Raw genomic sequence first — 12,990 nt, 5'->3', positions numbered from 1 at the left:
TTCTTTAAAAAAAATGTGCCTCAGCATACAGTCATCCAGTAGTTCATTCATAACAGTCATCCAATCATTAACACTCTAAGTGCGCTCATTGCAGAAGGTGTCAGAAGTCATTTGGAAGGTTCTGGAGACCTGCACCATATGGTCACTGCAGTTATTTCTTACATGTCTTGTCTAACCCTCTAAAGACCTTCCAAGGAAGAGACAGCCTGGAGGCCACTGAATTAGGGTGCAAAATAGCATACTTTGGCTGGAATATATATCCCTTCTTCTGAGGCCAGCTTGACCTCAAAGCCTCTTAGCCCACAGGATTCAAGCCTCCATTCATTCAGAGATGCCTCTTCATGTGAAGAGCCAGATGATCAGACCTGGAGAAGCACCTGTCCACCAAGAAAAAGACACTTAAGGTAAATCTTCAGTGAGGCATCAAGAAATGAGCTGGGTTTAGGACAAATTAGTGAAACTCCGAATTTGCAGATAGCTCAGAAAGACAGTAATTCCAGCTGGACAACTTGACTACAAGGTTCTTCAGCTACAGGTAGCCCTTGACTTACAACAGTTCATTTAGTGACTGTTCAAAGTAACAACAGCACTGAAAAAAGTGACTTATGACCCTTTTTCACAGTTACAAACTTTGCAGCATCCTCATAATCATATGATCAAAATTCAGATGCTTGGCAAGTAGTTCATATTTATGACCGTTGCTGTGTCCCAAGGTCATGTGATTACCTCTTGTGACCTTCTGCCAAGCAAAGTCAATTGAGAAGCCAGCTTCACTGAACAATCATGTTACTAACTTACCGACTGTGGTGACTAGACAATTGTAGCAAGAAAGGTTGTAAAATGGGGCAAAATTCACTTAATAAATGTCTCACTTAACAACAGAAATTTGGGGCTCCATTGTGGTGGTAAGTCAAGGACTACCTGTATTTCTTCGCCTTCATGCCATTCTTGTAAAATGGGAATATTACTCACTTTTCTCATTCACATCTGATGCTAAGTGAAACGCTATCAACTGTAGTTCAACTATGCACCATGCTTAATTACAGATGGCCACAATGGGCAGAATAACTGTCATTACAATTAATCCAGCATAGTGAGGTACTGTCTGCTAAATGTGCAAAACACTGGAAGGATCACTCAGTCATGTGGCTGGAATGCAAGATACTGCATTATAGCTAAAGGTTTGCAAGTGAGTTGACACTTCAACAGTGATTCTGATCTTGTCAGTCACCAGCCAAGTAAACATCTACCTTTATTACTAAAAGAAGCTTAGATCAGCACGTTAACACTGTGACAACTCATGGAAAGAGGAATGCACCAAAGGTCATCCCTACAACCTTGTATTTGATCAGCAACTTTTAACTTATTCAAATTCAGCACATTAGTCACTACTATATAACATTTCTGACCCTCTATCTCCAGATCATGACAGGACTGATGTGAGAAGTAGTTCAATTCAATCTAAAAGACTACAGGTTCTCCACATCTCAGTCTACTGACTGGATAAAAGAAGATCAGTGGCAAAAATGGAAGCTTTTTAAAAGTGTTCAATGTTACTGAATCCATCTAATTAAACTTGTGGCAACATTCATACATGACTTAATATACAATTCTGAGGAGAATTTAACCTCTCCTCCAGAAATCCCAGATGCCTCCTATCAATTTGTTCTACCATTTTCTTGATCAGTTAGAAAGTTGCCCTTTTATTTATCCAGAAACTATGCAGAAATTACTTTAAATACAAATGTTCCAACTTCACTGCAAAGCTGAAACGCTTCCAGGAAAGTTGGAACAGTGTTGAAACACTTCTGGTAAGGTCAAAACAGGACATTTCAAATTTGGGGTGTTTGACCACCAAATATTTTGCATACCTTTTTCAATATCCAAGTGAAAATCTGTAAGAACAGAACTTCACAAAATGGAGGTCCAAATTTTTCTCCTGAATAAAGAGGCCCCTTTTATGTTTAAGACAATATTACACTATTGCTTGTCAATGGAGGTACATGCAATTTGCTTCTTTTTAAGCACTGGGGAATAAAATGATATAAAACAAGATTCCATCCACATACCTGTCACAATGACTACATTTAAAGGGCTTTGCACCAGTGTGCTTTCTAAAATGCCTGGTTAGCTCATCACTCCTTGCAAAACACCACTCACATCCTTCCCATGAACATCTGTAAGGCTTTTCTCCTGCAAAAATACAAAACACCATTTTCAATCATCATTATCCAGCTAGATAATTCCCCAAAGAGGAATATTGAGTCACAGCTACACTTTAAAAAAAAACCACCCCCAAAATAGGAAACAAAGCTGTTCATACTAATTTATTACAGCCCACTAAGTACTTCCAAGAATGCTGGTGGAAAATTTGATTTGGAGCTTGCAGAGCTTTGCTCTAACAGCAAAGCATCATATCCTGACAAAAAGATTCCAGTAATCTAAACTTTCTGAAATGTTCTGAATAGTAAGGATTCTGAAAATGATTTTTAAAAAATTAGGCCTGAAAAAGTGCAAAGAGGAACAACTAAGATGATTAAAGGCCTAGAGACTAAAATATATGAATAATGGTTGCAGGATTTGGGTATGGCCAGTCTAAAGAAAAGGAGGACTAGGGATGACATGATAGCAGTATTCCAGTATTTGAGAGGCTGCCACAAAGAGGAGGGGGTCAACTTATTTTCCAAAGCACCAGAGGGCAGGACAAGAAACAATGGGTGGAAACTAATCAAGGAGAGAAGCAACCTGTAATTAAGGAGAAACTTCCTAACAGTGAGACAATGAATTAGTGGAACAGCTTGCTTTCGGAAGCTGTGGGTGCTTCAACACTGGAGGTTTTTAAGAAAGAGACTGGTCAGTCATGAAATGGTATAGGATAGTCATTCTTATTTCAATCCGACTAGCATAGACCCCACCCCCCATTTTGGCTGCCAGATGGCTATCAAAACTAAAAACAAAAGGAGAAATGTTTCCCCTTTTGCATTTGGGCACGCAAGAAAGGGCAGGAAAGGAGAAAGACAAAGAAAAAGAAGAAAAGATAGGAAGATCTGCAGGGCAGTCAGGCAGGCAGGCAAAATATGTGTGAGATAAACGTTGTGTAGCTTACACTCAGTAAACAGAGGCACAAGTGCTAATTAAATAGTTTTATTCCAGCAAGAGGTATAACATAGTCAAAACAGTCCATATATCATTCACTTAGTTCAGTCCGTCCAGGGAGTATTCAGTTGCAAATTCCAATGTCGAAAAAGAGAGGTCAGTACACTTACAAAGATCAGTCTGGTGATATATCTCCTCGCAGTAGAGAGATATGCAGAACTCAAAAACTCCTCTCTTCCTTGAGCAATTCTTCAGTAGGGGAAAGACGCAGCTAACAAACCATCAACGTAATCCAATCCAGTAATTGTCAGTAATTGCCAGCAAATCAATCAGGGTTCTTGCTCCCTCTTATGGTGGTTTCACACCACACCCAAAATTACATGCTTTGCATTTAAAGTGACACACACTTAAACTAACAATCATAGCTTATATATATTATTTTACTCAAACTAAGTTAGGTGACCTATGTTATACCTAACAAGAGTAATGAAGGAAAAATAAGGAAAGAGTAGAAGGAAGAAGAAATTAGAATGAAGAGGGAAGGAAAAAGAAGAAAAGGAAGGAAGGAGTGTATAATGAGAGTGAGGTAAAGTCTGACAAAAGTCCTGCCTTAGCACTTGGCTATTACAGGTCCCCCACCCTGACACAAGTCCCATGTCATGCCCACCCCCACCCTCCAAGGTCAAACACAACCCTGATGCGGCCCTCAATGAAATCGAGTTTGACACCCCTGATCTAAACAATAGTATTTTTTGGGAAACTGAACAAAAGATCCTTATAGTATTTTGGTGCATGCAGTTTTGCTGACCATGAAAAGCAAGAGTGTGAGGAGAGAGAATGATTACACCATGTACTATGAACCAGCGAACAGCTGGAGTAGAATGTGAAAAGTCCAAGAAAATGGGAACAACCACTAGCAAACCACATTTTAAAGGTGCAGGACACAGAAAAAACTATTAAGAGCAAGTGGACTGCAAAGGAAGTAGCAACCGGGAATAAATGAAGTTCCATTCTTACATTCAACTCCTGCCTTTCTACACAATGGAAGTTGTAACACTTCCATTGGGGCCTTCTAGCTACACCATCCATTCAGTTCCTGACCTAGATTTTTCCTGGTCAAGAGTCATGAAACCATGAGTTATGGAAATTCTACATATACAGTAACCAAATACTCTCTCATTTACTGTATAAGAGACTCTAAGGTCAATAGATATAGTACACATAAGGCAAAATATATTGATCGATTCTAGACACCATGCAAATACTCACCCGTATGGGTACGCTCATGTGCTTTCAGATGTGAACTTTTGGTATAAACCTTCTGGCACCCATTGAAGTGACATCGATGAACCCACCTCCTCCCATCAGGAGAGGCATCTCCACTGGCCAGGATACCCTTTTCCACAGTCTTTCCACCAGTACGGATTTTGCCAGGTGAATGCAATTCACTGGGGGCACAATTCCATGGTTGAGAACTTGGTTCCTTGCCCAACTCAGGGGAAGGAGGAGGAGTAGATGTGACAGATGAACTCAAGTTTCCAGCATTGGCTAAGCCTAAGACATCACTTATGAGAGCAGAGGTAAATTTTGTTGTAGGAGAAAGTTCCTCAGAACTGTCTGAAGATTCGCTAAAGATGTCCTCCTTTGGAGTCTTTAGTTCAGATTCCTCTTTTTTCTCTCGTGCCAAAATAATTTTGGTCCACAAATCATCCTGATTGTCAAATTTTATCTCAGAGGCAGACATGTAGCAGGGCTCACTCTGAAGATATCGCTCCAACTCTAAGCAAGTCTATAGAATTAAAAACACCTATTTTAAAAAATTATTCACTCCCAAACATTCTGAAAAAATTAGCAGGAAGCCACATACACTCAAAGATAGTGAGTTTATTTCCAATTGCTAGAGTGCTTCAAAGTTAAAAGCTACTCAAGTTCCAATTGATGAATGTTCCAAGAAAACAGTATACTTCTCAAGAACTTGTCAAGAATGCATAGTCAAAAATAACCCAGTCACATTCTCTAGCCATTTCCCTTATAAGTTAACTAAACAGGCATCTTGTAGAAAGATTTCAGTGCTGTTAGCTTTAAGTCTAAATCCATTTCATTAGGTTATTTTATTAATTACTGTTGACTTGAAGAGAAAAACTCAACCAAACTTCCACCAGGCAGGCAAATACTATGGTTTGCATTCTAAATTTAAGCCACATGTGTTGTACTTATTTTACATCTTCCCAGCCAAGCAGTTTCCTGCACATGAGGACTCAGCCTAAGGGAGAACGCCATTCAAAGAATGTTCTTTCCAAGTATACAGGTGAAACTTGAAAAATTAGAATATCGTGCAAAAGTTCATTTATTTCAGTAATGCAACTTAAAAGGTGAACCTAATATATGAGATAGACTCATTACATGCAACACAAGATAGTTCTGGCAGTGATTTGTCATAATTGAGATGATTATGGCTTACAGCTCATGAAAACCCCAAATCCACAATCTCAGAAAATTAGAATATTGTGAAAAGGTTCAATATTTTAGGCTCAAAGAGTCCCACTCTAATCAGCTAATTAAGCCATAACACCTGCGAAGGGTTCCTGAGCCTTTAAATGGTCTCTCAGTCTGGTTCAGTAGGAATCACAATCATGGGAAAGACCACTGACCTGACAGTTGTGAAGAAAACCATCAAAAGGTAATTGCAAAAGAAGTTGGATGCTGTAAGTGCTGTATCAAAGCACATTAATAGAAAGTTATGTGGAAGGGAAAAGTGTGGAAGAAAAAGGTGCACAAGCAGCAGGGATGACCGCAGCCTGGAGAGGATTGTCAGACCATTCAAAAGTGTTGGGGACTTTCACAAGGACAGGACTGAGGCTGGAGTCAGTGCATCAAGAGCCACCACACACAGACGGATCCTGGACATGGGCTTCAAATGTCGTATTCCTCTTGTCAAGCCACTCCTGAACAACAAACGTCAGAAGCGTCTTACCTGGGCTAAAGAAAAACAGAACTGGTCTGTTGCTCAGTGGTCCACAGTCCTCTTTTCTGATGAGAGCAACTTTTGCATCTCATTTGGAAAACAAGGACCCAGAGTCTGGAGGAAGGAGAGGTACACACTGCAAGATGCTTGAAATCCAGTGTGAAGTTTCCACAGTCTGTGTTGATTTGGGGAGCCATATCATCTGCTGGTGTTGGTCCACTGTGCTTCATTAAGTCCAGGGTCAACGCAGCTGTCTACCAGGAGATTTTGAAGCACTTCATGCTTCCCTCCGCAGACGAGCTTTATGGGGATGCTGACTTCATTTTCCAGCAGGACTTGGCACCTGCCCACACTGCCAAAAGCACCAAAACCTGGTTCAATGACCATAGGATTACTGTGCTTGATTGGCCAGCAAACTTGCCTGACCTGAACCCCATATAGAATCTATGGGGCATTGCCAAGAGAAAGATGAGAGACATAAGACCGAACAATGCAGAAGAGCTGAAGGCGCTATTGAAGCATCCTGGTCTTCCATAACACCTCAGCAGTGCCACAGGCTGATAGCTTCCATGCCATGCCGCATTGAGGCAGTAATTGCTGCAAAAGGGGCCCAAACCAAGTACTGAATACATATGCATGCTTATACTTTTCAGAGGTCCAATATTGTTCTATGTACAATCCTTGTTTTATTGATTGCATGTAATATTCTAATTTTCTGAGATTGTGGATTTGGGCTTTTCATGAGCTGTAAGCCATCATCATCACAATTATGACAAATCACAGCGTGAACTCTCTTGCTTTGCATGTAATGAGTCTACCTCATATATTAGATTCACCTTTTAAGTTGCATTACTGAAATAAATGAACTTTTGCACGATATTCTAATTTTTTGAGTTTCACCTGTACTTCAGAAACCTTTACCTCCTTATTGTTTGTGTGTACTTGTTTTATTCTTATTTAAGTAGTAAGTGCACGAAATAATAAACTACCTTTTTGTATATCTTCTTTTTGTAGGTCATTAGGGCAAAGAAGTCAGTGACAACAACTTGGCCACTCCCAGCCAGTCACATGACCACCAAGCCATGCCCACCAAATAAGCCATGCCCACAGAACCAGTAGTAAAAATTTTTTGAATCCCACCACTGACAGAAAGCATTTGACAATATAAACTGGCAATTCATGGTACTAAAATTAAAACAGATGGAATGTGGTCAAAAATTTACTAATATGATTTAAGGCAATATATTCTAATCTAAACAAACTGCTGAGGTGATAGTTAACGGGAACATGACAGAGAATTTTAGTATAAGAAAAGTCACAAGACAAGGTTGTCCTCTGTCCCCTCTACTATTCATATTAACACTGAAAGTATTAAACAGAAATATTAGACAAGATTCAGAAATAAAAGGTATGGAAATTAAAAAATAAAAATATAAATTACAGGCATTTGCAGATGACCTGGTATTTATTCAAGAAGAACTGCAAGAAACTGGACCCAAATTAATTTTTAAAAATAGAAGAATATGGTGAAGTTGCAGGATTGAAAATAAATAAAGAAAAAAGAAGATATTAGTCAAAAATGTTACAGATAAACAAAAAAAGAATTGTTGAAGAAGATAGATATTCAGATAGTTAAAAAGTGTAATACTTAGGAATTCAATTAACAGCAAGATGCACAACCATTAAAGAAGATAATTACCTGCTGAATCCCGCCTGTGGTGCCATACTAAGAGTCTGGAATAAATATAAAACAAGGTTCTCTATGAAGTTGTCTCTTTGGGTGTCCCCCCATGAAGCTTTTTTGAGAAAAGAAATGGTGGCAAAGCCAGACTGGTGGACGTACGGTAAAATACTATCTTTCAACTCTGGTGACCCTACGCTAAAGTCGAGGGAAAAACTTGAATCAGAAGGTTATGTTTGCTATTGGTTTACATATCAACAACTGAAAGTAAGATTTAAACTAGATAGAGTTATGGGTTTGATTTAGTTAAAAATGAATTTGAAATCTTACTGTATGGTAGTGATGAACATATTATTGCTAAGATTTATAAAATGTTATTGAAATTGAATTTGGAAAGTGAACATGTAAAACATTGTATGATTCAGTGGGCAAGGAATTTTGGATATAATGTGATGCTTGAACAATGGAAAAATATGTGGATGAAAGGTTTAAAATTTACACTAAACTATAATTTAAAAGAAAATTTTAAAAGATGATGTGTCACTGGTATTTAACACGGGATAAGTTATCTAGAACAGGGGTCGCCAACCTTTTGGACCTCAGGGACAACCAAACTCATAATTTTAAATCCCGGGGACCACTAATACGAATTTTGACTGACTGTGGCTTGCTGACATTGCTGGGGGAGAAAGAGAGAGAGATCTGATCTAACCTCTCTCCCTCCCCACCCTCACACACACACAGAGGCAGGAGTGGGATTCAAATTTAACAACTGGTTCTGTGGGCGTGGCCTAATTTGTGGGTATGGCTTGATGTTCATGTGACTGGCTGGGCATGGCTTGTATGTAAATATTATAAATATTTATATAAATATTGACCTTTTTATAAAAACCAGCAACTTTTACCCCAAATCAGGTAAAGCAGGCAGGCAGATTGAATTGCTCACAGAATCACAGATTCATTCAGAAATCTGCCATTGGCTAGCTCAGTCTGTCACATAAAATTTGCTTGCAAGCAAACTCACAAAATTAACTCACAACACACCATGTATGTAAATATTGATTTTTTTATATATAAAAAAGAGCAACTTTTACACAAAATCAGGCAAAGCAGGAAGGCAGACTGAGTTGCTCACAGAATCATTCAGTGATCTATCTAACTGCCATCGGCTAGCTCAGTCTGTCACATAAAATTTGCTTGCAGTGAGTCTGCACTGAATAATAGAACCTTCAGTTCTAAGGAAGGCAGAGCAAAAGATCTAAAGACTAGCTAGAAAGCAAGAAATTCAACCATTTCCTGCTTCCCAGCTAATCTAAATCTCCAGGCACAGAACAGCTGATGGTCAAAAAAAAAAAAAGGAAAAATAGCAATTTAGCAGGCAGGTTTGCCAGGTAAGGAGTGAGTGGGCGAAGAGGATTTCCACAGGCCATGTGGATGGTGCAGCCTTGTGTTCCTGCCCAGCCTGGATTAATTGCTGGGGGTGTGTGCTCTGGGGGTGACATTTCTCTGCAGACCACCGAATTTTTCTCGTGGTGCACTAGTGGGCCACAGCCCACCGGTTGGCGACCACTCATCCAGACAAAGCCTACAAAGTTACCTAAGACCCCTGCCCCTACGAGTCTGACAGCCAATGGGATACATTTCTTACACAGGGACAGGAAAAACTAAGGTGAGGCCCAACAGAGGGTATATAACTAAGGGACTCTTAGCCCTTCTTTTCCTCCACCCAACATCTTGAAGCATGTGATCATCCTTTTCACTTTGGAGCTCCAAGCCATTTGGTCCTCTCCACCATTAAACCATCTTTCCAAACAGCCTCTGTGTTTTCAGTGTCTTTTTCCACACTTGGAACTGAACCCAGAAAGATAAAGTTCTCCATTGTTTTGTTGGAAGAATTATCTCCTGGCCAAGAGCCACTTGGTCACTCTCATTTCTTTCTTTTAAAAATTATGAATCTCTGCCAAGAATGTTCATGGATGAAATCTACATGCAACAGGACAGGTTTAAAAAAATCCTCCACTAAAAGACACCAATAGAACTTTGAGTGGCAGTTCCTCCTCCCCTCCCCCTATCTTCCCGGTTCGCTGCTTTAGAAGTAAGCAATGCAACCATATTAGACCCATGACAGTGAAAGGCTGGCCATGCTAATCCTTTGGATTGTATTAATAATCAGATTCTAGACAAAATGGTCAGTCTAACATGAGCCATGTGATTTTCAGCAAGAGCCCTTTCTTCCTCCCACAATTGTGTGAAAGAAAATGCTACACATGTGTACATACACCATTTCAGCATAACTTAAATTGGTCATAATACCCTGTTGACTTCCACACTTCCTTCTCTGGAGTTCCCATATTAGGCATACCTACTTGGACATAAGCTCTACTAAACTCAGAGACTTGCTCTTTATATGGCAGAAAAATTACCATAAATTTGTATTGTTGCTACACCCGTTTATTGGGAAATGTGGGGTTCAGTGAAGAGGCAGCAAAATATTTTCTGATCAATATTTATAGTTCCACTATAATGAAGAAACCAATTGCAGCACCCTTCCAACAGGTATTGACCAGAAAAGGAAATTTACACTAAGAGCAGGTTTAACACTCAGATTTTAAATCCCATTATGCAAATTAAAGCTGAGGATCAGCTGGGAAGGGAGGGAGCTAAATGATTCTGAAGGCCACGGAGAGCCAAATCTGAATCTTAGCAAAAATCTCAACACCCCAAGAAAAGCTTCTTAGACCTATTATTAGTAGGGCTGTCCTAGAAAATTGGGGGGGAGGAATATGGTGGGGAAGACCAACCCCAGACCTGAAAAGGCTGGTGAAGCTTCAGATTTCAACATCCAAAACAGGTTTTAAAACATTACTATTGGAAACCCAGATTATTTATTAGATTTGTTTGCTGCCTATCTCGCTTTGAGGGGACTCAAATTAAATTGGGTTAGAGACAGAAATCATTAAAGGAAGGGGCAAATAAAACATGCCTTCTCAGCCCCCACCCTCAAGGAAAAATCCCAAGTAGTGCAAAAACATTTTCCGGTGTTAATTCAATGACATGGACTAAAAAAAACACCAAGTCCCTTAAAGGCAACAATTCTCAGATTTTCCACTATTAGGACTCAAAGCAAAAGGTGAAGAGGGACTGACAACTCGTTCTGTGGGGAGGGGACGTTTTAAAAAAGTTGTACATGATCCGGCCACAAAAATAGTACAGTACTGAGAGGAACCCCCACCTTCGGGAGAATTTTCGGGGAAGGGAGGGGAAGCATGGAGAACAACTATTTCCAAACACAATTTTTTGGACAAGTTCTCTTTATACCAATTGGCTTTGCTTCAAAGGGTGGGGGGGCAGGGAGAAGAGAGGAAAACTCCCCCCAGAGTCGGATTAGGCAAATGTGAAAGGCAGAAATTTAGGAATCCGATTCTATTCTATGATTTATTTAGCGTAACCAGCTTTCACTCGACTTGATGTTTGCATCGGTGAGAGCCAGGCAAAACACAAACAAGCGTTCAAAAATACACACAACTGCTGCTCACAAGTTTTGACAGCCCGGTTCACTGAGAAGGGGGAAATGAAAACCACCATGCATGGGGGGAGTGCCCTTCATTTGCTAACGGACCAGATTAAAATAGCTTCTCCCCTGGACAGAAACCCTCAATGAAATTCAAAGGCGCTCTTTGCCCGAAGCTTCCTGGACCGGGCAAATTTTTTTTAAGCGCTGAACCTTACGCATGCTTGTAGTCACCAACATTGAAAGCCCGAAACGGCTGCAAATATAGCCCATTGTCCTTTACCTGTTGCCAGTATTCCTCCAGAGATGGTGTCAGATTGCCTTCACACAAATATCAGCACGACACGGATCTTCATTCAGATTGCTTTTATTTCACAATTCTGCAGAATTGGGTTCACATCCAAGGCAGAAAGATTGAACCTCGAACACAGTTACACTCATCTTTTTATCCTATTTTACAAGGAACTAACGTTACAATGATTCATCTTAAAACAGGATACAGTTGCTTCTTTGTGGTTAAAGGTGTTTCAATAACTGTCACAATCCCTCCTTGGAAAACTACTTCCTCTAGAAAGTTTACTGGAATATACTTTTGAAACACAGCTTACAAAATGAAGTCTAATCATAAAGTAATATTCTGATCAAAAATGGCATGAAATGGCTTTACTCTTGTTCACTTTTCACAATGGCAAAGCGGAGAAGTAACCAGTGTCGTGAACAATTTGGAGTTCCTGAAAGATGCTACACATTGGAAGTACATCCATGCCTTTCGTGGGGGGAGGAGGCGGGGGGAAGGAACGGAAGTTGCAACAAGCAGCCCTCCGCAAAGGCAGCGTCAGATCGCGGGGGGGTCCGCAGGTCTGAAGAGCGGAGCAACGCTTACGGAGGTCTTGGCCTCCGTCTCGGGATGTAATTGCCACGGCAGGTGATGGCGACAGAAATACGACCAGCTATTTAGAAACTCACACTTCCTCCAGAGAAAACACCAAATTCAAAGCAAAAAGTCACCCAGCAGAAAGTACTTTCAGGGGAGAAAATAGCAATCTACCGCTAGATATATTAAATTCCTGTTCAGGATTTGAGACGAAGACATGCTTTTAAACACTATAAAAAAAGTTCCATGCAAAGTTCCATGCAAACTGCACAGCAATATATCAGGGTTCTTTGGCCCCTCTCTTTTGGTTGGTTGGCTTTTGTTTTCGCTTTTTGTTTTGCAGTGTCTCCGACGCTGTTGAGACTACGTTCCACTCCTGGGGCTCTCCAGAAGGTAGTTGCTGTGAAGCCCACTCAATATTTGCAAACACCGTGATTTCAGACGTAACCCGCTCCAAAAGTTCCCTTTCAGAACTCTCCTTCGCTGCAACTACCACCACCTTCCACCTCCCTTCTGGGGGAAACCACAGTCCTTCTACTCCCCTCCCGGCCCCCCACCTCGTGATCCTATTACACAGGCTCAGAACGCTGCCCAATCTATAAACAACAAACTCGTTACACCGCGTTCCAATGATGTCAGACTAGTCCTATGGCCGCGCATCTCGGCTCCTCCTGGCGTTACCGAACCTCTCCGTGACGCCTCACCCTCATTGGTCCGATTCGAAATTCGACCCGTCGTGTGATTGGCCTTGGAAACGAGAGGCTATTTTTAGAAGTGTATAAAGCTGGAAAGCTTTTGCTTTCCAGACTGAAAGCTTTTGCTTCTTGTGGTGGGGTAAGGTTGTTGTAATACTGAAAGTAAAA

The 12,990-nt window shown here is 40.5% G+C and overlaps 1 protein-coding gene across 1 annotated transcript; it reads right to left on the bottom strand.

Annotated features, from left to right (window-relative positions):
* Window positions 1–6: 6 nt before the first annotated feature.
* LOC113451940 (Krueppel-like factor 6) lies at window positions 7–11,557 on the bottom strand. Its single transcript, XM_026723330.2, has 4 exons — window positions 11,537–11,557; window positions 4,366–4,885; window positions 2,070–2,193; window positions 7–377 (listed from the first exon to the last, which is right to left on the bottom strand). The coding sequence occupies exons 2-4, from the start codon at window positions 4,838–4,840 to the stop codon at window positions 326–328; spliced, it is 651 nt and encodes a 216-aa protein (XP_026579115.2). The 5' UTR covers window positions 4,841–4,885; window positions 11,537–11,557; the 3' UTR covers window positions 7–325.
* Window positions 11,558–12,990: the final 1,433 nt, after the last annotated feature.

The sequence above is a fragment of the Pseudonaja textilis genome, unplaced genomic scaffold (assembly GCF_049901715.1).
Source record: "Pseudonaja textilis isolate UNSWEBS1 unplaced genomic scaffold, rPseTex1.2 PTEXSCF37, whole genome shotgun sequence".
Taxonomy (NCBI): Eukaryota; Metazoa; Chordata; class Lepidosauria; order Squamata; family Elapidae; genus Pseudonaja; species Pseudonaja textilis.
The sequence above is the reverse complement of the archived record's forward strand: the minus strand, read 5'-3'. Positions and strand labels throughout refer to the sequence as shown.

Excerpts from the sequence above, each read along its gene's own strand:
- LOC113451940 (XM_026723330.2), bottom strand. The coding sequence starts at position 4,840 with ATGTCTGCCTCTGAGATAAAATTTGACAATCAGGATGATTTGTGGACC. Across the intron at positions 2,194-4,365 it reads ACATGAGCGTACCCATACGG|GAGAAAAGCCTTACAGATGT; the intron begins GTGAGTATTTGC and ends GTATTTTTGCAG. Across the intron at positions 378-2,069 it reads AAATGTAGTCATTGTGACAG|GTGCTTCTCCAGGTCTGATC; the intron begins GTATGTGGATGG and ends CTTGGTGGACAG.